This window comes from Peromyscus californicus, unplaced genomic scaffold (genome assembly GCF_007827085.1).
Source record: "Peromyscus californicus insignis strain IS unplaced genomic scaffold, ASM782708v3 Scaffold_4__1_contigs__length_199733344, whole genome shotgun sequence".
In the NCBI taxonomy this organism is placed as follows: Eukaryota; Metazoa; Chordata; class Mammalia; order Rodentia; family Cricetidae; genus Peromyscus; species Peromyscus californicus.
The window spans coordinates 167435228-167460307 of record NW_026294562.1 but is presented as its reverse complement, the minus strand read 5'-3'; the positions used below and the strand labels follow the sequence as shown (position 1 = coordinate 167460307).

The window sequence follows — 25080 nt, the reverse complement described above, 5'->3', positions numbered from 1 at the left end:
GCTTCAATTAAAACTTAGCCAACTGGTTAGGGACTCGGGCCCACTTGGGGTGGAGACTCTGGCTACATGTAGCTCCAGCCTGAGCCAGGGCCTGCAAAGCCACAGGCAAGGGGCTTTTTTTGTGAATTCATGCCCCATAAGTTGAATGCCAGATGTTGTTCAAATCTAAGTTGGTCTTTTAATAAAAAACCCAGAGCCAGATATCAGAATGAAAGCTGAAAGATCAGAGAAGCACAGCAGCCAGCCACTAGTTCTTACCTCAATGAAATCCTCGGTCTAAAGAGAGTGAGTTCCTGTTTCATCATGCCTTATATACCTTTCTCTACCCTGATATATTACTTTCTGAGATTAAAGGTATGTGCTTCCCAAACAAAATGAGATCTCAAGTGCTGATATTAAAGGTGTGTAGCACCAATGCCTGATCTCTATGTCTAATCTAGTGGCTGGCTCAGTCCTCTGATCCTCAGGCAAGTTTATTAGGGTACAAAATATATCACCAAAGCTCAGTATGTCAGCATTAGCAGCAAGTGCCTTTACCCACTGAGCCATCTCTTTGTCGCACCCTGGTGGGATTTTCATTTAGAGAATCACCCTGTCACATTTGGAAACTTCAGTTGTCAAAATATAATGGTGATTAACTTTGAGTAGGGAGCAATCTGGCATTTCCTCCTCCTCTTAACATTTCCTACACACCAAGAGCTTCATGCTTCTCAGCTGCTGTCCCCCTCTGTCCTCTTTCGTATTCTGCAAGCACAAATTCTGAATCCCCATTCAATCTCTTAGGAAATTATAGCTATTCTCTGAGTTCCCCTCTTCTTATCCACTGTCAATGCATCATTACCACATTTTTGTGTCAGGACACAGGTCTGCAGCTTTAGGGCAGATTCCCACACCCTTAATCAAGCCACATCTCCTGTAGATCACTCTAGGACAGAGTGTAGGAGCTGTCTCTGCTGTGACCTGACTGCTCACAGTTTACAATACCTGGCTTCTCCATGCTTCTTGTCACTTATACAACATTGAATTACATCATATAATATGAAACACCCCACCACTGCTAAAAGATTATAAAAGATCAGAACTTTCCTTTCTTCTGGGGATTAAGAAAAGACTGCTCAATGATGTTGCACAGAAATGGAGGGTGTTTGATCACTCTCTTGGTAGCTATTTCTCTTTCTCTCACTCTCTCTAGCTCTTTCTTATTTTTACTCCTTATTTTTAAAGCTTTTAAAAGTACTTTTTTAGAATTTTCTACATATATAATATGTTTACATTATATCCTATCCACCCCACCCTCTCCAACTGTACCTCCTCTTAGGATTTAAACTCCTTCTCAACTTCATGTTTTTTTTCTTCAATTGTTATTATTATTACATATATAAAAGTATAAATCAATAAATATATAAGTACAATCTGATGGGTCCATTTATCATTGCCAATGTGGGATTAGATTATTTATCAGAGGCTCATCCCTGGAGAACACTGACTCTCCCTCTCTCAGAACTCATTAATTACCTGGAGCTCTTTAAGTAGGAGTGGAGTCTCTTGAAATTTCCCCATGTATCCTGCCATGTCAATTGATGTTGTCATTTTCAGGTCTATTTATGCAGCCATGTAGTTGAATTTTCTTGGGTGTACCTTCCCCACAATATATAGAAGATACAATCTCACAGTAGACATCCTGGTCTTCTGCCTCTTACAATATTTCCAGTCTCTTCTGAGATGTACTATGAACTTCAAACAAGGGGGTTGTGTTATAAATAGATCAGGTTGGAGTAGAAACCCCACCTTGTGTATCTTAGTTAGGGCTTTATTGCTGTGAAGAAACACCAAGGTCATGGCAACTCTTATTAAGATAGATATTTAATCAGGGCTTGTTTACAGTTACAGAGATTTAGTACATTATAGTCATGGCAAAAACAATGATGAAATACAGGCAGGCTTGGTGCTGGAGAAGAAGCTGAGAGTTCCATATCTTGAATGTCAGGCAGCAGAAAGAGACTGTGTGCCACACTGGGTGCAACTGGACCATATAAGACTTGAAAGCCACCTCCACAGTAACAGACTACCTCCAACAAGGCCAGAGCTACACAAAAAAGCCATACTTCCTAGTAATGCAATTCCCTAAGGGTCAAGCATGCAAACACTGAGTCTATGAGGGATATTCCTATACATACCACCAAGCATAAATTGTTCACTGCATATGGATTCATTTTGAATTTCTTTGGTGGCCTCTGTCTGTGCAGAAAAAAAAAGCATCTTTAATGTAGGGCTAGAGCTACACTTGTCTGTGGGAATAAGGATGTGTATTTAGAATGAACCTAGAATTAAAATGGTTTAGGAAAATGGCCATTATAGGTTCTCCTCTAGGATCCATAACATCACTATCCATGTACAGTTGATTTCATTCCAGTACCAGTCATGATGTCCCTAATTTTGAGCAGCCTGAAGTCCAATTAGAGAGTCTTTGGTTACATCCAAGGAATAACTGCCACTCTTGAACATTTAGGGATACCTAGCTATGCTGGCCATTGTTGTCATTTGTAGGAATCACAACTGGGTAGGACAATTGATTGTTTTCCTCTGTTGCCAGCTTGTATACAGTCTTCAAGCACAATAAGGTCTAGTTCTCAGAGAAGAGGTATCTACATCAGATAAGCAGGCACAGGGGCTACACGAGTCAGCAGCAGGTCTTGTGTATTTATATTATAGCTATTAGATTAGTGTTTTTATGAGACTCCTGACATTGAGAACAAGTGAGTCTCTGACTCTTAGGATCTTTTGGGATCTTTTGCTCCTGTTGAGTTGCAGGGTCAAACACCAATATGATAAGTTTGTTTCATCATATTATATTTATTTTTTCATGTTTTGTTGTTAACCCTTAGAGGCTTATTCTTCTCTAATGAAAAAAAAAGAAAGGGAGTGATCCCAATGGTAGGAGATGTGGGGAGGAACTGGGAAGTGTTGGGAGAGGAGAAACTATGAACAGTATATATTGTATAAGAAAAAATCTATTTTCAATAAAAGGAAAAATGTTCATTCTTAAAAGTGATTAATGACACCGACAATCTTTGATTAAATTAACTTTGTTTTTAAAAGAGTAACATTCTTAACACTCGAAGTGAAATTTGAGAGCTTGTTCTTCTTTTTTCAGATTACTAAAATTTGTCTGACTACTCAATAGTGAGGGGGTTAAATGTAGAGTGAATTCTGTGAATGAGACAAATACCTAGAAGTCCAGACAGAGTCTTCAGAGATGCAAGCATGAAGGAGATTCCTAGAACAACAAAACAGATTCTAAGAATAACTCATAAGACTGAATCAATAAAGACATTTGACAAAAGTGAAAAATTTTTTGTCATGAAAACAGACAAACTCCGGGAGACGATAGGCCAGTGCATTAGGGGCACATGTGAAAAATCACTGCTAACTCAGTACTCAGTGGGGACACTGATGCTTTCTCTCTAAGACCAGGATCGACACAAGGATGCTGTGGTGGCCACTTTTCTGCAGCATTCTACCAGACAGAGCAATTAGGCAACACAAATAAATAAAGATGAAGTTGGCCAGTTAATTGGCTGTAATATAGATATGGAGATTACATGAACTTATTTGTGGGAAATCCTAAAGATTCTACAGAAGTTTCTGAAACTAGTAAACAAATACACCCATCTGAGCTCTACTACTGTATACTAATACTGCCACAAACAATTAGATGTCCTGTTTGTCACATGCACAGAGAAGCTAAGTAACAAGGAAAACTCAGGTGGGACCCATGTATCTCCCTGAGAAGAAGAACTAGAAAAGATTTTGTGGGTGGATGGGAGGGAATGTGGGGATGGGAAGAGGAGGAAAGAGGTGGGGGAAGGTGGGATGGAAGGAGAGAGTACTTGGAGTAATGACTGGAAATGTGATGCATTTTGGGAGCAATGTGGAAAACTGCTAGAGTGGAAACTTCCTGAAATCTACAAGAGTGACCCTGGTAAAAACTCCTGGTAGTGAGGGAAGGTAGCCGGAACCAGCCATCTTCTATAACCATAGAAGACCTCTAGCAGTGGGACCGGGACACCAATCAAGACACAAAACATTTGACCTACAATCTGTCCTTCCTGAAATGTGTGCTGGTGTAATGGTGAATCAGAACTTGTGACAGTGGCCAACCAATGACTGCACCAAATTAAAGCCCATGCCATGAGAGAGAGCCCAGACCTAGTCACTGCCTGGATGGCCAGAAACCAGAGGCGGGACAGCCCAGAAATTCAGAACAGAACAAAACGTGACTGGAAAAACATTTCAATGAAATTATTACTAATGATATTCTGTTATACTAGTAGATCAGTGTCCAGCCTAATAGTCATCAGAGAGGCATCACCCAGCAACTTACAGGAACAGATGCACAGACACACAGCCAAACACTTGGCAGTGCCAGGAGAACTCCATAGAATATGAGAAGCAAGGATGGTGGGAACCAGAGGGATCAAGGGCACCATGGAAACATAGAACACAAACCATTAAGCAAGGCTTAGAGAGGATCACAAAGACTGAAATGATAATCACAGGTCCTATATGGGCTTTTCCTTGGGCCATAGCATGTAATTTATAATGATGTAGATGGGCACTCTTGTGGGACTCCTAAGAGTGGAAGTGGGGACATCTCTGACTCTGTTGCCTGCCCTTTGGACACTTTTATTCCTACTGGGTTGCCTCTTCCAGCTCTGATATGAGGGATTGTGGTAAGTCTAATATAACTTGTTATGCCATGTTCTGTAGATATCCCTGAGAGGCCTGCTCATTTTTTGAAGGGAAACAGAAGAAGAGTGGATCTGGGGTAGAGGGGAAGTGAGATTTAGGGAGGAATAGATGGAGGGGAAACCGTGGTCAGGATGTAATATATGAGAGGGGAATAAAAAAAGGAAAGAAATACGTATTAACAGGAAACACACTCATTGGCAAGGTCCCACTGTGAATGCCACTCTCAGGATGAAAACAGTATGACCTGCCCTTGTATGGAGGATTTTACATCTGTGCATCAAACACACTGTGAATTATGGCCTGTGTTCACAGTGAAACATGGGCATACCTTTGTCCTGTCACTTTTCCTCACTTCACATGGATGACTGGTGTGCACGTAACTTTGGGCCTAAGTGAATTAGTTAAACAGGGAATGTACTTAAATATATGAGAGGATGTTTTTCTCTAAGCAAACAATGTATCATTTTCACAGCAGACTCAGAGTATCCAAAACTTTGAGGGCTATTGAAATTAGTTCCCATAAATCTGAGGGATTGCTTTATATTAGAACCACAAACTAAGCTCTTAGGGTCTTTGAATTTTTGTTTACCATATTAATGTCTTTATTTTTCTTTTAAGATAACCTCACTTTAAATCCTGGCCCTCCCTTGTGCACCCATCTATCCCAGGATTATAGGCATGAGTCACCATTCTGTCTGTACCTGAGTAATAACTAATCATTTTTACCACATAACTTTTCTCCATGTTATACCCCATTGATAAAGTGGGATGAGAGGAGAGGTCACTCACTTATCATGGCCAAGAGACTGGAAGACTGGTATTCAAACTGAATTGGTTGAAAACCTCACACTGATACTCTCCAGCATCCTTGCTACTGACTGGATCAATTCTGAGTCCACACTTTGTAGGAGAAAGAGTCATCCTCTCTGTGAGCTGCAGATTCTTTTTATTGAAGATCCAACGAATAGAGATATCAGTGTCACGTGAAATGCAGGTTAATATCACAGATGTACCTCCTGTAACTGTGGTATCAGTGATTCTCACAAAGGGTTGTGTCACATGCTCTGTGAAGAAACAGAGGAAGTTACCAAATGACAGGAGTTTAGAGAGTTCAACCAGGCCCTCATTAGTTTATACTTTGTAAAGCTTCCAGGGGGCAGAATTAGGAACTGTAGCTATAAACATATCTTGTGCTTTGGATCTACCATCCAAGGACTGTGTGACCCTAATTCAGGCTCTTTTTCTTGTCTCAGTTTCCATGTAATAGGACACACAGTGCATGATCATTCTGTGTCCATGAGTTAAGCTTAGTTATGAGCAATGGTGTGAACTTGGGGTGGGGAGCTGCTCACATCAGCAGCATCTGTTACTATTCACCTGCAGAAGAGAATTCCCTAGGCTGGAGCCTGAGGTGAAGGAGGAATCTGGAGTGTCTGCCTCTTCTGTTTCTTCCCTTGGTGGTTTGACCTTCCTGTGAAGTCTCATAAGCCCATCATAACAATAGGCTAATGGAGCAGTCACATGTCCACTGAGCCTCAGGGGAAGGAGATGCTCAGGTGACCTACCTAACTGCAGTTGTCATGGCAGTACACAGCTGGTTCCACACTCTATGGGATAATCAGTCCCATGACTGGACAGTCAGTAAAGCCTTGTTCCCTGAAAGCTCTCACAGGATATCTACAGTAACAGTTAGAAAAACCTCCCCAATGTCACCTTGTGTCCAGTCATGGGAAAAGTTTTGGAGTCAGGGCTTTCTGGTGTTCTCTGTGAGGACCCCATGGCTTCATCAGTCAGGGCCTGCCTGACACCCAAAAAGTCTTTCCAGAGCCATGTGCATGGTGAAAGCTCCAAGGATCTGGGCTGCAGCTGACATCCTGGGGCTGAGTTTACCCAGCACATGTCCACTTCTTTGCAGGTAACAACATGTGAGGGGTTCAGATCTACTCCAATTTGTCTACCTATATGTGCCCTGTACTTGAAACCCAAACCCTAGTGGGGAACACAATGAAGTGGGGGGGGGGAGCAGGCACAGCCCAATCCTGACAGTTTAGTATATGAAGTAGAATAAGCCATGTCTAGCAGTTGGAGACCATAGAGAATCACTTACTCTGTACGTAAAATTCCACATGTATTTTTTTATAATTGAAATCATTGGTTAAAACTTCTAGTGTGTATATTCCTGCATCTTTTTCAGTGACATCCTGGAGCATCAGGGAACCATTATTGTACAACATCCATCCTCTTCTGTGTGCAGGCCCCCAGGAGATGGAATCAATGATTCCGACGTATTCTACAATTTTAAGGTCTGGGTTCCTATTCTTTGATTTGTACCAGAAAAATGCTTTCAGATCTTCTGGAAGATTGTGGACTTGGAGAAGTACGCCTTCACCTTCAGCAGCATACCGAGGCTCTGGTTGGACCATGAGTTGAGAAGTGAGAGCATTACAGAACACAGAAAGGGAAGCTGTGAGGGAAGAGAAAAAAAAGTATCACATGGGGATCATTGTGCTTGATGAAAAGATGGTGACCTCCATCCTGAGAAGATGGATTCATCACTCAGCCTAGAGGTACAGGTGTGTGTGTGTGTGTGTGTGTGTGTGTGTGTGTGTGTGTGTGTGTGTCTACCCCACTTACTGAAGGGCAGAAACACGACCTCCTCCTTCCCAACAGTGCCTCTGAAAGTGTCATGCCCAATGCACAGAACTGTCCCCTTGGGTGTCTACATTGGCTGCTCCCTCACTGCCCTCAGTCAGACACTGCACACACTCATGCACACTGGGGTTTGAGATGATGCCTCCCCTGAACTCAACAGGCCTGGGACTTCCACTTTCTAGGTTTTTATTCTTCATTTTTCCTTTGAGTCAACACTCAATCTCTGACCCCACCTAATAGATGCACTTGCTGCTCTGTCAAGTAGCCCTTAAGTCTGGGGCTGTGTGTGGCTGGGAGCAGTCTCATCTTCAAGGCAGGCTCAGGTCTTCAAAAGGCTTGGGTACTAGGCTGGCTGCTTTTATGTCAACTTCAAACAAGCTACAGTCATTTTGCTAGACAAGGCCTGAGTTGAAAACACTACCACCAAACTGGCCTGTGGGCAAAAGTATAGTATATTTTTTTGAAGTAGGGATTGATGCAAAAGGATTGAGACCAATGTATGCAGTTCAAGCCCTGGGCTAGGAGTCCTGGGTGATGTAAGAGAGCTGGTTCAGCAAGCATGAAAAGCAACCAATAGGAAGCACTTCTCCATGGTCTCTGTACCAGTTCCTGGATTTTGTTTATGACACTCAATTTGGAGCTAATAAATACCCCAGTTTGACATGGATGTTTTGAAACCATTGTTCTCTATCAACTTTGTAAGAGTAGAGCACTAGAAAATTATCCCCTGCATCACTTTAGTCCAGCCTTGGAAAGATGACAGGATTCAGGCCTCCCTGGTCTAGAACTCCAAGAGCCTAGGCTGACTCTGACATCTTAGGTTGAGTTACTTTCCATCAAGGTCTTCCTTGATGCAGGTGGAGTCAGAAGATGGAAGATGATCTATGGCCATTTGTCTCTACCAGTGTGCTCTGCACTAAGTGCTCAAACCTCCCCATGGGGACACAGTGCAGGGGGAGGGGAAGCCAGGCCAGCCATGACAGCCCTGTGTGTCTAAGCCCCACCCAGCACTGAACAGTCACAGAGAATCTCTTACTGTCCACCTGGAGTTGCACTCGTGCTTCTTCATTTCCCCTGTCTGATCTCAGAATTCGTAGGGTGTACAATCCGCGGTCGTTCTTAGTGACACTGTGAATAAGCAGGGATCCATCGCTGTACAGTGTCTCCCTGCCACTGTATGCAGGTCCCCACACAGTTGGTTTCCTGCCTCCTATATGTCGGATAGCCAAAAGGTTCTTGACTCCAACCATTCCTTTGTACCAGGAAAACTCTACAATATTCTCTGGGGGGTTGCGAACAAGTAGAAGAACACTTCTCCCTTCAGCAACCTTGGGTGGCATTGATTCAATAGTGGGCTGGGAAGAGGCAGCAAGGCGCCCACACTTCCAAAGGAAGGCTAGAAGGGAAGAGAGAGATCCATCTAAATTCAGAATTTTGTATTTGACTAAGCTGAGGCCCTGTGTCCTGAGCAGCTGTGTCCATTGTGAAGCTGAGGTTTTGTGGGTGAATGTTGCCCTGTGCTACTTGGTGGAGGTCTGCACATAACTTTCATGTTCTCAGTGTCCCCACACTTGTCATTTCTACTATATGACTCTACCTCTTCAGTTGTCAACATGGCCCTGTCTTACTGCCATCTGATTCCTGATCACATTTACACTGGATTGGTGTTGGGGTGATGCCTGCCTGACCTCTTCCCCTACAGACCCCCTGTGTCTTCACTCTCTGATTTTGCTGTTTTTCTGTTACTCTTGGAGTTGCAGCCAACACCTGAATTCACCATCTAGCTGTCTTTACTTCAAGTCCACTCAAACTGAGACATCATAAGAACCATGAATTGTCTTGTATTTTTTTTAAATAATGCCTAAAAACTTTTTCAGATACATGCATGATGTCCCAGAACCCTGTATGCCCATGGACTTATTTAAGAAACTCATAGGTTTAGGGATACAGTATTGAATCATTCCATTTGCTTTGATTTTTACCCTTGTTTATATCTTATACTTGTTTGTGAGTAGTGTGTGTGGGGGTGGGTCCAGGACACAGTATTTAAGTGCAGGCCAGAGGACTTCTATTCATTGGACTCAGCCACACAACAAAGCAAATGCCTATATTCATTGAATCACATCAGTGATCCACACCAGCTTAATTTTGGGGGGCCATCAAGCTGAGAGCATTAATCTTCAGAATATTGTGGTCATGCTGACTAATTTCATGTAAGAACAGTGTCTTTCCCTACGCTTACTGTTTAGTATTCAATGAGAGCATCCTAATGCTGAGCCTCTCTCCCACACTGTATTTTCTCCCCTACAAACACTGAGGCACCACTCTTGTCCTCATACCACCCAGGAGGCTACATACAGTATGTCAGTCCTGTCCTCTAACAAACTGTCATTTCCTTGCCTCCTCATCTGTATGCAGGGGCCCCCGAGATGTGGTACACCCTTTGCAGAGGAGTGCAAAGGGGCCTCCATTGTCTCAGTAGGCTGATCTGTCATCCCTCTGAGGAACTTCAGCTCTATCACAGCTCCCAAGCTCTGCTGTCCTTCCCTCATCTGAACTGAGTCTTTTCCCAGAAAGGAGCACCTCCCAGAGTCCCATAGGTTGAGGGTGGGTCAGTGTTCAAAACACTGCTTGGCCCCTCCAGTTTCAGTGCTGCCCCATGTTCCTCATTCTTTCTTTATGTTTCTGCCCACTAGAACACAGAGAGAGTCAAGGGTAATGACCATCACTGTGACATGAGATACTAGTGGCTGACTCTGAGACTGCACTCTTTTGTGTCCTGGCCTAGGTCTGTCAACACCAAAAAAAGAGTAGAGCTGCGCAATCATGTGACAAAGAAACCCAGCTGGACACCCAGTCTGTCCTGAGTTTTCAACGCTCTGCAAACACGGAATTTGCTCTCAGCATTAAGGTGACAAAACTGACTTTGAGGCTCCAGAAGGACCAGGAGAGTAATGTGTGGGGAAAAAGAACAAAACTACTCTCATTGGAGTCTCCATCAGACTGGGTTCTGACCTAGGTCAAAGGCCCAGGATGTGTCAGGAGTCACATCTTGGGTGTGAGAGGAAGTGACCTGATTTTGGGGAAAGGGCTGTGAGCTCCTTCATCCTGTGCAAGATTTTCAAGAGCATGCTCCCACTTCTTCTATTTGCTGAGCTATGTAATCACTCTGCCCATTTGCTCCATGATCTTTCTGAGATGCCTTAGACCTCTATCTAAATGATTTCCCTTGGATAGTGTGTATTTCACAAAGGAAATGCATAAAGTAGGAAACAGAACATGATCTCCTGGCAGTGTAGCAGACACATTAAGCAAATTGTAGGTATGAGAATGCTGTTATCATCATTTCCAGGTCTATAAAAATGGATGGAACCAGGCTACTAGATAAGTTCCTGGTTCAGGAAAATACTGCTCTGCCAGTTCATTGTTCGTCATGATGACATCCCTGGTGTTCAACAGGGAAATTACAACTCCTGTCTGGGAACCTGTCAGATCAGCACAGCCTGTGGCCATTTGTCTGCAGGGGAGAATTCCCTGAGCTGGACCCAGAGGACAAGCACTTGTCAGGAGAACCTGTGTCCTTGGGGACAATAAGCTTCATATGAAATCTCATATGCCCAACAGGACAGTTAGTTAATGACCTGGACATCTATTGACCAATCTCCCCTGCTGACTCTCTGAAGAATATAGCCAAGGGACATAGCTCAACCAAGGCCCTCATGACAGCACACTGTCTAGTTCCACACATCACAAGACATGGACTCCTTGAGAGCACTATTCTCTGCCTTCAGGGAGTCAAAACCCAACACTTATAAAATGCTTCTCATGGACACCTGTCGTTGAGTCTGGGACAGAGATCTGGAGACAAGGCATCCTGGTGCTCACATCTCTGGGAGGATCCCATGTTTTCCTCAACCAGGCACAATGCCGATTCCCTCGATGTCTTTCTCAAGGAAACACTCCTGCTAAGAACACCCAGAGTCTAGACAGAGGCTGATAATCTTGGCTACATTACTTACCATGCATCTACCTGTATGCAGGGTGAAGTCAATGAAGGATGCAGATCTATTGCCATTATTCTATATCATGTATTTCTTGCACTAAATGCTCAAACTCCAACACAGGCCATAGGGAATGTAGGCCTAGACCTCCCTCCTGTATGTGCCCAGTGAAATGAACCTCACCCAGCTCACAGAGTTCACAATGAATTACTTACCAGACACGTGAAAGTACATGGATGTTGTTGATACAGTTTTTCCATGTCTATTATAGGTTCGTAGGGTATAGATTTCTGAGTCCTTCTGGGTGACATTTTCAATCAACAGGGATCCATTATGATATATTGTCTCTCTATCACTGTGCACATGTCCTGGCCCACTTACATTGCTGTCCATTGTATACATTGCAATTCTTTGTGTCGTCTTTGCCAGCCCTTTAAACCAGGCAAAGGCGATAAGATTCTCTGGCAGATCATGGACAAGGAAAAGGACGTTTTCTCCTTCAGCCACTTGGAGTGGAAGTGACTCAATGGTCACATGGGCAGTGGTGGACAGGTGCCAGGAGGTTAAGAGGGAGGCTAGAAGGGAATTGAGAAAAATCACCAATATTAAACGGGTGTGATCATCACTCAGCTTTGGTGTGTGAGTAGGGAGTGCTGACCTCCCTTTGCAGGCATGAGCATCAAGACTTCCATTGACTCACAGTGTTTGAGTGTGTCAGTCACTCTCTTAGGAATTCTCTGCTCTGGTATCTGCCTGGTTTCCCCTCAGTGTCCCATATCCTTCCTTACAGAGAGTATTTAGTGTGAGGAACAATATCTCTCTGAACTCCTCCTCTGGAAAGTCTTCACTTTCTGACTTTTTCCTCTGTTCTCTTTGTGATTCTAGTCAACACTTGGCCTCACCTTTCAGATGTACCAACATCAAGTCCACTAGATTCAGGGATTTTTGTTTGTGTGTTTGGTTTTTGCTTTGATTTTGGTTTTGGTTTGGGGTTTAGTTTTGGGTTTTTGAGGCAGGGTTTCTCTGTGTAGCTTTGGCTGTCCTGGAACTCGCTCTGTAGACCAGGCTGGACTAGAACTCACTGAGATCAACTGCCTCTGCCTCCCAAATGCTAGGATTAAAGGCCTGAGCCAACACCTCCCATCCAGAATCAGGGATTTGTAATGAGTCTGAACTTTTTGGAAGGTTCAGTTCCTGAAAAAGACTCAGACACAAGTGGATAAAGGAAAAAAAAAGGAAGGAAGGAAGAAGGAATGTGTCTCCATGGATTTATCTTCATAGTTCCTAGGTTTGGAGCTTATGACAATAATTATATTCAAGTGTGAAATAAATGATTTTAGATTTACTTACATAAGTACAGGTGTGTATTTGTGAATGCTGGTGTCTCCTTTTGCACATATAAAGATGTTTTCTACAAATATGTGTGGGGGCACACGTGTCAGGGTGTGCATGAGTGTGTTCATGCCACAGCACCTATGTGGAGGGCAGAGTAGAGCCTGCAGGAGTCTGTTCTCTATCTACTGTGTGAGAGCTGAGGGTTGGTTTCAGGTTGTCATAGCTTCACACACTAAGACATCGCACTAGCCCTCCCCTGTTTGATTTCTGTTTGGAGGGTCATGCTGCCATGGTTGGGAACAGCTGTCTTCAGAACATTGCAGCCAATGTAACTCACTGTGAACATGGAGTGCTTGACCCTTCTCCCTTACCATCATCACCTGCTGTCCTCTGAGAGCTTCAGGCTGCTGAGCCTCTGTCCCTCACTGTACCTTCTGCCCGTGACTGCAAGCAGAAAATTTGAGTCTTCTCACAAGATCCTGTCCCCTTTAGGAGACTCCAGCCTGCTTCCAAATTCCCCTCCCCCACACAGTCAGAAAGCTGGTATACCTACCTGTGAGCAGAATTCCCTGCCAGGGGGTACACCCCTTCCAGAGAAGCACAGAGGACTCCCCCATCAATCTTCTCACTTGCTGTCCTTCCTTCTGAGGAGAAGAGCCTCTCACCTCGAACACAAAACTCGGGCTCTGCTGTTCTTCCTCCTTCTGGGCTGTGATTTTTCTGAGACAGGAGCACTTCCTAGAATCCAATGGGTTATGAGTGATGTGACTTGAGTCCAAGGCACTTCTCAATCTCTTCCACTCTCCGTGCTGTCCTGCATCCCTCGCAACTTCCCTTTATGTGTCTCCTCCAAGCAACTCATTGAGCAACAAGGCTGATAAGCATCCCCATGCCCTTAGAGAAAAACAGCTCATCCCAGCCCTGACGTCTGCTGTGTACTGGCCTTGGGACTGTCAGCACCAAAAAGGGAGCCTCCATCATGCATATGTGTCCTTGTGACACAGAGATTCAGCTGAATACCCAATCTACCCTGTGTTCTCAAGGCTCTTAGAAGGTGATATTTACTTAAAACCTGCAGGAAGGTGACAGAAATGTCTCTGAGGGCTGGGAAGAGACCAACTGAGTGATGACTAGGGATGAAGATCAATCCTTTATCACTAATGTCACAAGTCAAATTAATGATCCAGGACAGAGCCCCAGGAACAGTTGTGTGAGGAGTATCATGTGCTCAGTGTTGGAGAAGAGGTGACCTGTGTGTCCTTGAAAGGACTGTGGGCTCCCTCTTCCTATGGATGATTTCAAGACAATATTAGAGCATTATGTGTTGGGTGTGCTTACGTCCTCGCTGATCTTCCTAGGTCACCTTTGCCCTTTCCTAGATGATTCCCTACTGGGAATCTTGCCTTCCCCTATGAAAGATGCCAGGAGGAAGGATACATTCAAAGTCCCCATGCAGAAAGATGTTCTCAGACAAAGGAAGGATAAAGAAGGTCAGAGTAGGGTCTAGGGAGGGAGCTCAAGGTTAGTAGGGACAGAGACTGAAAGCAGTTGGCTAGATCATGGGTCAGGGAAACAATTTTCAGAGCATTGAGCATATGCCCTGCTATCGCCCCCTGGAGATCACTAGGAGAACTGCAATGTCATGTCTAGAGATACAGCAAGCATGGTCAAGAACCCAAAAGTGAACTTCCCTGATAACTTAGGCACAGGTAGGATGCAGGGCCTGTCATCACAATCACTGTGCTCTTCAGGACTCCTAATTCCCTCTACTGTAGGATGGGTCTAGACATGGTTCAAGATTTGTCCTGGGAAGCCCTGGACTAAAGTTAGAAGTGGTGTGAAACCAGAGGAAGGGCATTCTCAGAGGAGCCTTGTGCTCAGGAAATTTTGAAGGAAAGAACTGGGATATTTCTCTTGAGATTAAAAGGACAGGAGACAGCTGGGCATGGTGGTGAATGCCTTTAATTCCAGCACTCAGGAAGCAGAGGCAGGAGGGTTTCTTAGATCCAGGACAGATTTGTCTAAGGAGAAAGTTCCAGGACAGCTGGTGTTACACAGAGAAATCCTGTCAGGTTAAAAAAAAAAGGCGAGGACACTAAGTTATGGACTGAACATGCACCATATGGCCATGCTGTCTAAATACTACTTTCTCTTTGCCCATAGGGTGCTAAAGAGGTTTGATCTTGAGAACAAATCGCACTGATTCAAATAGACATGTCTTCCAGATATAGTAGTCTATTTTTCTCTTGCTGTTAAAAAAAAAAAAACCTCTGAAAAAGAGAAGTTTATGAGAGTAGAGTCCGACTTCCTACTGGGGCTGTGTTATATTGTAGCAGTGAAGGAAGTCAAGGCAGAATGCTTGCTGCTTGCTGTCTCATTCACAGGCTCACACTCTGGTTGAACTTAGCTGGCTTTTCTGTACAACCAAGAACTAATTGCCTAGTAATGATGCTGCCCACAGTGGTCTGGGCGCTCTTGTATGAATTAAGACATTCACTCACAGAAATCTACAGCCTAATCAGACTTGGTTACACATCTGTTTTGTTGTTGTTGTTTTGTTTATTTATTTATTTATGCAGCCTGACCACAGTTTCTCCTCCCTCCTCTCCTCCCAGTCCCTCTGCCCACTCCCCTGCTTTCCATTGATCCACCTGTTTAGTTTTATGCCAATACAATATGGTTTTTCTTACTACAGCTCTATAGTAGAGCTTGAAATCAGGAATAGTGATACCTTGAGAAGTTCCTTTATTGTACATGATTGTTTTAGCTACCGCAGGTTTTTTGTGTTTTCCACAAGAATTTGAGTATTGTGTTTTGAAGGTCTGTCAAGAATTGTTATAATTTTGAGCCGGGTGGTGGTGGTGCATGCCTTTAATCCCAGCACTCGGGAGGCAGAGGCAGGTGAATCTCTGTGAGTTCGAGGCCAGCCTGGTCTACAAAGTGAGTTCCGGAAAGGCGCAAAACTACACAGAGAAACCCTGTCTAGAAAAACAAAAAAAAAAGGAATTGTTATAATTTTGATGGGAATTCCATTAAATCTATAGATTGTTTGGGGGAAGATGGCCATTTTTACTATGTTAATCATAATGATCAATAAGCATGGGATATCTTTCCATCTTCAATGTCTTTCAAAGACATGGAGTTCTTGTCATAAAGGTCTTTCACTTGCTTTGTGTCTTAGTTAGGGTTTCTATTGTTATAAAGAGAAACAATGAATATGGCCACTCTTTTAAAGGAACATATTTAATTAGGGTAACTCACTTACAGTTTCAGAGGTTCAGTCCATTATCATCATAGCAGAGAGCATGGTGGTGTGCAGACAGATATTGTGTGTGTTTAGAAGTAGCTGAGAGTCCTACATTTTCCAGGCAACAGGAAATGGTCTATCTGTCACTAAAGCAAAGCTTGAGCAAAAGAGACCTCAAAGCCCACCACCACAGTGAAACACTTCCTTGAACAAGATCATACCTATTTCAACAAGGCCACACCTCCTGATAGTGCCACTTCCTTTAGGAGCCATTTTCTTTCAAACCACTACTATTGGTTAGAGTTACACTGAGTTATTTTCTATTATTTGTGGTTACTGTGAAGGGTGTTTTAGCCCTGATTTTTTTCTCAGCCCATTGACGATTTGTATATAGGAGAGCTGCTGAGATTTTTCATTAATTTTGTAATCATCTAATTCACTGAAGGTGCTTATCATCTCTAGGGGTTCTTTGGGGAACTTTTGGGCTTGGTTATGTATATAATCATATCATCCGTAAATAGTGATACTTTGAGTTCTTCCTTTCCAGTTTAAATCCCCTTAATCTCTGTCAGTTGTCTTACTGCTCTAGCTAAAATATCAAGTGCTCTCTTCAACAGAAATGGCAAGAGTGGACAGCCTTGTCTTGTCAATGAGTCTTTCTCCATTTATTTTGATGTTGTCTATTGGTTTGTTGTATAATGCCTTTATTATGTTTAGATATGTCCCTTATATCCCTGTTCTCTCCAAGACATTTACCATGAAGGAGTGTTGAGCTTTTTTTCAAAGGCTTTGTCAGCATCAAAGGAGATGATCATGTGAATTTTTTTCAGTTTGTTTATATGGTGGGTTATATTGCCAGATTTTCATATGTTGAACCATCCCAGCTTCTCTGGGATGAAGCCACTAGAATATACTAGATTATCTTTTTGATGTGTCCTTGGATAGTGTTTGTGAGTTTTTATTAAGTATTTTTGCATTTGTATTCCTGAAGGAAACTGGTCTGAAACTCTCTTTCTCTGTTGAGGCTCTGGGTGGTTTGGGTATTAGGGGACTGTGGCCTCTCTTCCCAAAGGAATTCATTGGAGAAGAGAATGGCTGCTTTCTCTACCTAGGAAGTTCCTCCCTCCTGGGATAACACTCTACTTTACATTCCAATACCAGTCTAAGGTGAGCCAAGAGGAAACCAGAGATGTAAGGAGAGGAGGAAGAATCATAGCTGGAATGTCAGAAGAGGACTGGGATTTGTGTGTGCCCATGACACATTCTGGGAAATAATTTCTGTATCTATCCATAAAACCAAGATTCACCCAAAACTTGATGCTGTCATTTCAGAGATTCACTTGCCAAGACCTGAAATTTTCTTCACTTAGGTCCTATGGATGCCAGTGGCTGAGTTCTTGACAAGGGAGATATAGGATTTACAAGTACTAGTGATTTTGGGGATAAAGAGCTTTTGACAGAATATCTGGGGCTCTCCATTGTTAAACCGAGAGGACTATGCAAGTTCGTGAGAGGCAACGTTGCAAAAGAAGTTGAGACTTGACCCTACATACAAATTATTATCTAAGAGGGATATCATCAGATCTCCTGAACCATATGGAGCAAACCGAATAGAGCCACATATGAAACGTGTGAAGAAATGGGAAAATTCTGGTGTATAGAGGCTCTAGGATCTGTTTTATTACCATAGTTGAGGAGGTCCCAACCAGAGCTGGGGTACAGATTAGTAGAAGAGTACTCATGTAGCATACACAATTCCTTGATTCATCACTGGTACAATACACAAAAAATCCCACTGGACTCTCATGTGTGCACTGAGCCTGAATCTGAGATGTCCCCTGTCTTCATCACCCTGAGCCTATCTAGCAAGGAGAAGTCCTCCCAGCCCATTCTAGCTCAATGCTGGCCCTGGCTTTATGTGTTTGGGCTAGAGCAGGATTCCCTAGCCAGCCTAGGTATCTATGTGGTAGGTTGTATCAATACCAATGAATGGCTGAGTGTCCCAGCTCTAAGTATAGGCAGTTTTACCCATGCAGAAACAGAAATTACTCACAAGTAGCATTCAGGCTGAATGGGTCATGTTGGGTGGCAGCCACTCATTTCCAGATTACACTCATAGGATCCTGTGTCAGTTGTGACACTGAATAAGGGAGAGTCCAGTTGCCCTCTGACAATTTCAGCCTGTCACCTTCTGACAGGCTTTGACCATTTATCCTCCACAGGTAGGTTGTGTTCTGACACTCATGTATATGCTTTAAAACTACCATCCTCAACTTCCATGGGGTCAGAATTCTCACTTCTGACTGTGGCCTTGAGTAACAGTGCTGTACAGACAATAGACTGAAGATAACATGCTATGGGACCTCTGATCCTTGCAAAGGCCTCTTTCAACCAGGGTTGGTCTTTCTAACATCCACCCCCGATTCTTGTTCTCGCAGAACCAGGCAGAAGATTAATCAAAAGCAAATGCAGGAGGATTTGAGTGCTCAGAGATGGTGGGTCTCCTGTGCTGTGTGGGAGAAACAGTCTTTGCCATGTGTGAGCTGAGCTGCAGAGCTTGGTAATATAGACCTAGGATCTGGAGTCAGATGTCCATTGTCTCTTCTGGACCTCACTGACACACTGCCTGCCATGCACCAAAGAATTCTGTGTTCTTCTAACTGTACTAATGTCTACAACTGAGCCTGGGCCAGTGTCCTCCAAGGCAATGTTGTTTAAGGAAATCATACAGATAGGACAGAATAAGACTTCCTATTTAGCTTCCATGAGAAGCACCCACATACAGTCCTCAGGACTTATGTGTACAGAAACCTCACACATGAGACCAGGAGTGGGCCTGTAATTCTGCTAACTGAGTAGACTGGATTATAACATAAGCCAGTCTTCCTAGGTATTTGGACTGAGATGAGGCATGGATCCCCAAAATCAAAAGAATCAGTCACGGAATGATCTAGGAGAGGGAAGATAACAGGTTAAAAGTGAGCTTGAAATAGAACCGTTCTCTTGGCCTGTGATGCTCTGTCTTGCACAGTTAACGGCCATAGCAAGACATTTCCTGAAATTCAGGCTGCTGTTTTCCTTCCTTCCTTCTTTCTTTCTTTTCATGTGTATTTTTTACTGAAAGCATGTCTGTGAACCACAACTATGCCCAGTGCCCACAGAAGCAAGAAGAGGGCATTGGATACCCTGGAAATGGAATTACAGATTGGTTCTGAGAAATCATGGGTGTGCTGAAAATAGAACTTGGGTCCTCTACAAGAGCAATCAGAGTTATTAACCACTGAGGCATCTTGGCAGCACTTCCAGGTGAATTATTTCAGAGTCAGATCTGACTGGTAGAAGGTAGTGAGCAGAAACATGCTAGAACTATGAATAGAAGGGACAGGTTTGCTTGGCAGATAGGGCTCTAACTTTCTCCATATGAGACCATTGTTGCTAATACCCAGGATCTAAGGCCAATCTTAGAAAGTGTTACTTCTGAAAAGAGCACAATGAGGTAAGATGACAGACAGATGTTATGTTGTTTGAAATCAGTGACTTCCTGATGAGAGAGAGAGTCCTGTGTTAGATGCATGATCTACTGGAAGGGTGAAAGAAAAGCTATATCCTTTGCCTTTCTGTAGTAGTAACAGTGGAATGCCAGAAAACAAATGATTTCTTGTCCTGAAATTTTGCAGGAATTCTGCAGAGGCAGGTAGCTTAGATCTAAAGTCAAACTGAACTGTCCATTTGTTTTCACTTCCTGAAACAGACATTCACTCAAGCTGCTGATGACCAAGATTAACATCTGTGAAAACCAGTTTCTCCCACTCCACAGACACCCAAGAAGGCCTTCAAGACAACAAAAACTACATGCATGGTTGTACACAGACAACTTGTCGGTCACCCACAGCCTGTGAGAAGCATATGTACATACTGGGCATTCTGTGCCTCAGTTTCGTAGTAATAGCACTCATGGTGAATGAACGTTGCCATGGAGATAAGGTAGCTTTAATGTGAACAAGGCCATGACACTGGGACAGGACAGCTGTCCAGATGAGCACCATCAGTTATTACTTCCTGCAAGGGAGAATTCACTAGACTTAATCCCTGTGGACACACAGTCATCGGGAGGAGCTATGTTCTCTGTCTCTTTCCTTGGGCTCCCTGACTTTCTTGTGAAGTCTCGTAAGCCCATCAGGACAGTTGGCTAAAGGCCTTGGCACTGGATCATGTGAGCAGTCCAATCTGAGACTTAGAAGAAGATACCCAGTTGAGGAGTGGAGTCCCAGGGACTGTATCAAATTCCCTGGAGCTTGATTTAGGTACCCTTGTGAAGCCTCTTCACATAGGGTCTGGGAACTAAACTCAGGTCCACTGGAAGAACAGCATGGCTATTAAACACTGGGCCACATCTCCAGTCCTCCTTTCTCATTCTCTTCCTTTTCCCCTTTGTCCTTCCAGTCAACCCCTGAACTCACCTTCTAGATGCCTGTCTGCTTCTGGTGAATTGCAACTAGAGCTTTGGAAGAAGAGAATGCTCCTGCTGTTTTGGGATGTTCTAATGCCTGGAAAAGACTCAAACACCTGTGGATGAATGAGTCAATGAATGAATGATACAAGGGCACTGATTCAAAGGAATCTTGTTAGATAAGAAAATAGGTTAATGCTATAGTTTGACTTTGAATTTACAATTGCTTATGCCGGCATATTAGATACATGTATTAGATAGACAGACAGACAGACAGACAGATAGATAGATAGATAGATAGATAGATAGAGAAAGAGAGAGAATGTGTGTCTTTACTCATGCATACATCAGTGTATTGGTGAGAAAATGCTACTTTATATATATATAGGTTAGATAACATGAGGGAGTTGGCTCTCTGTTTCCACCAAGTTGGATCTGGGATTTAAATCAACATGATAGCCTTAGTAGCAAGTGCCTTTGCCCACTGAGTGAGCCATTTTGGTGGCCAACCCTTCCCTGATTTTCATTTAGAGGGTGACCCTAACATATTGGAAACATCAGTCTTCAGAAAATAATGGCCAATGATAATAAACTTTGGGTGGAAATAATGTGGTTTCCTCTCCTTACTGTTTCCTGTTCACCAAGGGCTTCCTGCTGTTGACCCTCTCCCTCTCTTTCCTCTTCCTTTGGACTCAAGAACAAACCCTTAGTCCCCACTCAAACACCTATCATAGAAGACTCCAGTCATAATCTGACTTCTCGTCGACTGTCATGGAATGGTCTCTGCAACTTTGTACTATGACACAGGTTTGCAGCTTTATCCCAGGTTTCCACAGCCTTAGTCAGGCCACATCTTCTGCAACTCACTCTAGGCGGAGAGTGTAAGAGCTCTCTGGGCTGTGACCTGACTGCTCTCAGTTTACAACACCTGGCTCCTCCATGATCCTTGTTATATACACTACAATGAAGGAAACACATGATGTGAAACTTTCCTCTTCCCCTATAAAGTTATAGAAGATCAGACTTTTCCTTTGTGGAGAAATGTGGAGAAAACTGTTCAATGATACTGCCTAGAACTGGAGAGTGCTCTCAGAAGAGGCTCCTTAGATTCCCTCCATGATCAGTCTCATGGCAACTATTTCTTGTTCTCTCACTCTCTATAGCTCTCTCTTATTTTCACTCCTTTTTAAAGCTTTTTAAAGTATTTTTTGAATTCTCTACGTGCTTATTGTATTTACCCCATTTTCACTCCTCAGTCCTGCCCTCTACCTCTTCCCATGCCTTCCACTCTCTTTCCAATGCATGCTTCACCTGCAGTCATTATCATCATCATTATCCTTACTATTACACATATATTTATTTATTTTTACTGTTAATAGCATTTTATGCTTAGCTGGTTGAGATTTAAAAATGTGAATATTGGAAGTCACATCACTTCTATTTTAGATCTGCATTACAGAATAATTAGAGAATTAGCTTTGTAGAAATAAATTAATGGCTTTCTTATGACCTTTCAGGTTTTATTATATGTATTTCCAATTATTTAATGAAAATTACACACACACACACACACACACACACACACACACATATATATATATATATATATATCACCCAAAGCTGAGTAAGTATTATTCTATGGAATTTGAAGGCTCCTGTATAGACCTAATAGTGGCTTTTCTGTAATAAATTTTTTTAGATAAATGAAGATTTTTTTTTACTGAGTGAATTTTATGTTAATGTAGTCCCTTTTTGGAACCCAGGACGCTGGTGGTCAATTCATCTAGTGGTAATGGTTTACATCAGGTTCTCTGAGAAAGCCTGTGTCAAAAAATAAGGTGGAGAACAATTGAGAAAGAACTATGACATCATGTAGCCTCCTTACCTGAACAAGTGTATGGACAAGTACACCCATCCACATGCATATGCACACATACAACAATCTGTACATGCATGCACACATACAGAAATTTTAGAAAATGGGAACCTTCATAACAAACTGGTAGAGAGGATGAATTCTTGATTGTCTAGCTACTGAAGTTGTGGGTGATCTACACTCAAGGACATGAACTTGAAGTTAAATGCTGTGTGAGAAGCAGGCTATTAGCAATTTCTTCAAGTATGCATGAGAACTAGCATGTAGGAAAAATCTTGGCACAAAAGCCCCTGTATTAGGTTCCTTTGACAAAATAAGGAAATGATGGAGAATAGACATCTTATAAATGTGTGCCCTATAAAACCTGGTTTTCTTTCCATTGATTGAAGGTATTACATTACAAGGAGTCTTTATACAGTATATCTTTATGGGAGTAGGGCTCAATGAGTTAAATTAATTTTTGACAACATTCTACTTGGTGGTGTTAGATGAGTTAGAATAAGTTAGAATAGAACTTATTCAGCTCTGGGTGAATATATATATAATTTTCATTTTCATTAAAATTTTCATTAAAAATTGGAAATACCTATAATAAACCCTGAAAGGTCGTCATAAGAAAGCCATTAGTTTATTTCTACAAGGCTAATTCTCTATTCTGTAGTACAGATCTAAAATAGAAGTGGTGTGATATCCAATATTCACATTTTTAAATCCCAACTAGCTAAGAATAAAATGATATTAACAGTAAAAATAAATAAATATATGTGTAATAATAATAATGATGATGATAATAATCTCATGGGGGATTGAAAGCTCTAAAAATGAACAATGCTATTCTGAATGTGGATGTTTGATAAATATACACTTGACATAGTATTACAATAAAGTGATTAACATCTATAATTTAGCTGTGGATTCTATTCAAATATCTAGTGCTTAAAATTGACTCAACTACTCCAGTGGCTAAGCTTTAGTTTCACTTATATTTACCTGAGAATAATATAGGATATTGTATAAATGTCAGAAAAGTCTGAGATTATTGTCAGACTTCAATAATCCCTTTGGATATGATATATAGAAATATACTAGGTTTATAATTTCTTTCAGGATTAATAAGATAAATTTAATTGTCCTTCATGTTTTGCTATAATATAGTATTAATCTCTTTCTGAGTAGGACAGAATTTAATTTTTTATTAAATTTATCCATTTATTTTACATCCCAATGACAGTTTAATCCTTCCTCTCCTCCTATTTATTCCCTACCCAACCTCCACTCAGCACCCCCTTCCACACCTCCTCTGTTTCTGTTCAGAAAGGACCCAGACTCCCATGGGTGTCAACAAAACATGGCATATCAAGTTGAGGTAGGACTGAGCTCCTTCCCTTGTATTAAGAATGGGCAAGGCCACCCAGTATGAGGGACAGGATCTTGAAAGCCAGCTAAAGCATTAGGGACAGGCCCTGCTCCCGTTGCTAGTAGTCCCACAAGTAGACCAAAGAACACAATTGTCACACATATGTAAAGGTCCTAGGTTGGTCCCATGTGGGCTCCCTGGCTGTCAATCCAGACTCTCTGAGCTCCTGTGAGCACAAATTAGTTGGTTCTGGGGATTCTCTTGAAATTACCTTGACACCACTGACTGATACATTCCTTTTTCCCTCTCTTCAACAGGATTCCCTGAGCTAGGATCAGTCCTTGGCTGTGGGTCTCTGTATCTGTTTCATGAGTTACAGGATGAAGGCTCTCTCATGAAAATTGGGGTAGTCATCAATCTGATCACTGGATATGGCTGTTCAGGCTACCTATCCACTATTGCTAGGAGTCTTAGCTAGGGTCAACCTTATAGATGCATGGTAGTTTCCCTTGCATCAGGTTTCTACCTGACCACAAAATGCCCCCCAAATCAAGACATCTCTTTCACTAATCTCCCCATCCATTCATCCCCCAACACAATCCCTCATGTTCCAATCCCTACCCACTCCTAGTCTACCCAGGAGATCACTTCTATTTCCCTTTCTCAGGGAAATCCATGCATCCCTTTGGGCCCTCCTTGTTATCTAGCCTCTCTGAGACTCTGGACTGTAGCATAATTATCCTTTACTTTACACCTAATATCAACTTATGAGTGAGTACATACCATGTTTCTCTTTCAGGATATAGGTTACTGAACTCAGGACATTTTTTTCTGTTCTATCCATTTGTCTTAAATTTCTTGATGTCATTGTTTTTAACATCTGAGTAATACTCCATTGTGTAATTGTGCAATATTTTCTTTTTCTATTCTTTCATTGAGGAGCATCTAGGTTGTTTCCAGGTTCTGGCTATTATAAATAACACTGCTATAAACATACTTGAAAAAGTGTCCTTGAGTTATGATTGAGCATCTTTTAGGTATATTCCCAAAAGTGGTATAGGTGGGTATTGAAGTAGATCAATTCCCAAATTTTTGACAAACTGCCATATTGATTTCCTATGTGGCTGTACAAGTTTACATTCTCACTGGCAGTGGAGGAGTGTTCCCCTTGCTCTACATCCTCACCAGCATTTCCTGCCATCAGTGTTATTGATCCTAGCCATTGTAACATGTGTAGGATGCAATCTCAGAATCATTTTGATTTGCATTTCGCTAATGGCTAAGGAAGCTGAACATTTCTTCAATATGTCTCTGCCATTTGTAATCTCTGTTTAGTTGTGTACCCCATTTTTGATTGGATTATTTGTTGTTTTGATGTGTAGTTTCTTGAGTTCTTTATATATTCTAGAG

The 25080-nt window shown here is 42.4% G+C and overlaps 1 protein-coding gene across 1 annotated transcript; it reads right to left on the bottom strand.

Annotated features, from left to right (window-relative positions):
- Positions 1-5544: 5544 nt before the first annotated feature.
- On the bottom strand, positions 5545-13357 carry LOC128124049 (pregnancy-specific glycoprotein 22-like). Its single transcript, XM_052760285.1, has 5 exons — positions 13294-13357; positions 11621-11980; positions 8441-8800; positions 6860-7216; positions 5545-5816 (listed from the first exon to the last, which is right to left on the bottom strand). Exons 1-5 carry the CDS (start codon positions 13355-13357, stop codon positions 5545-5547), a joined length of 1413 nt encoding a protein of 470 aa, XP_052616245.1.
- Between the last annotated feature and the right edge of the window lie 11723 nt (positions 13358-25080).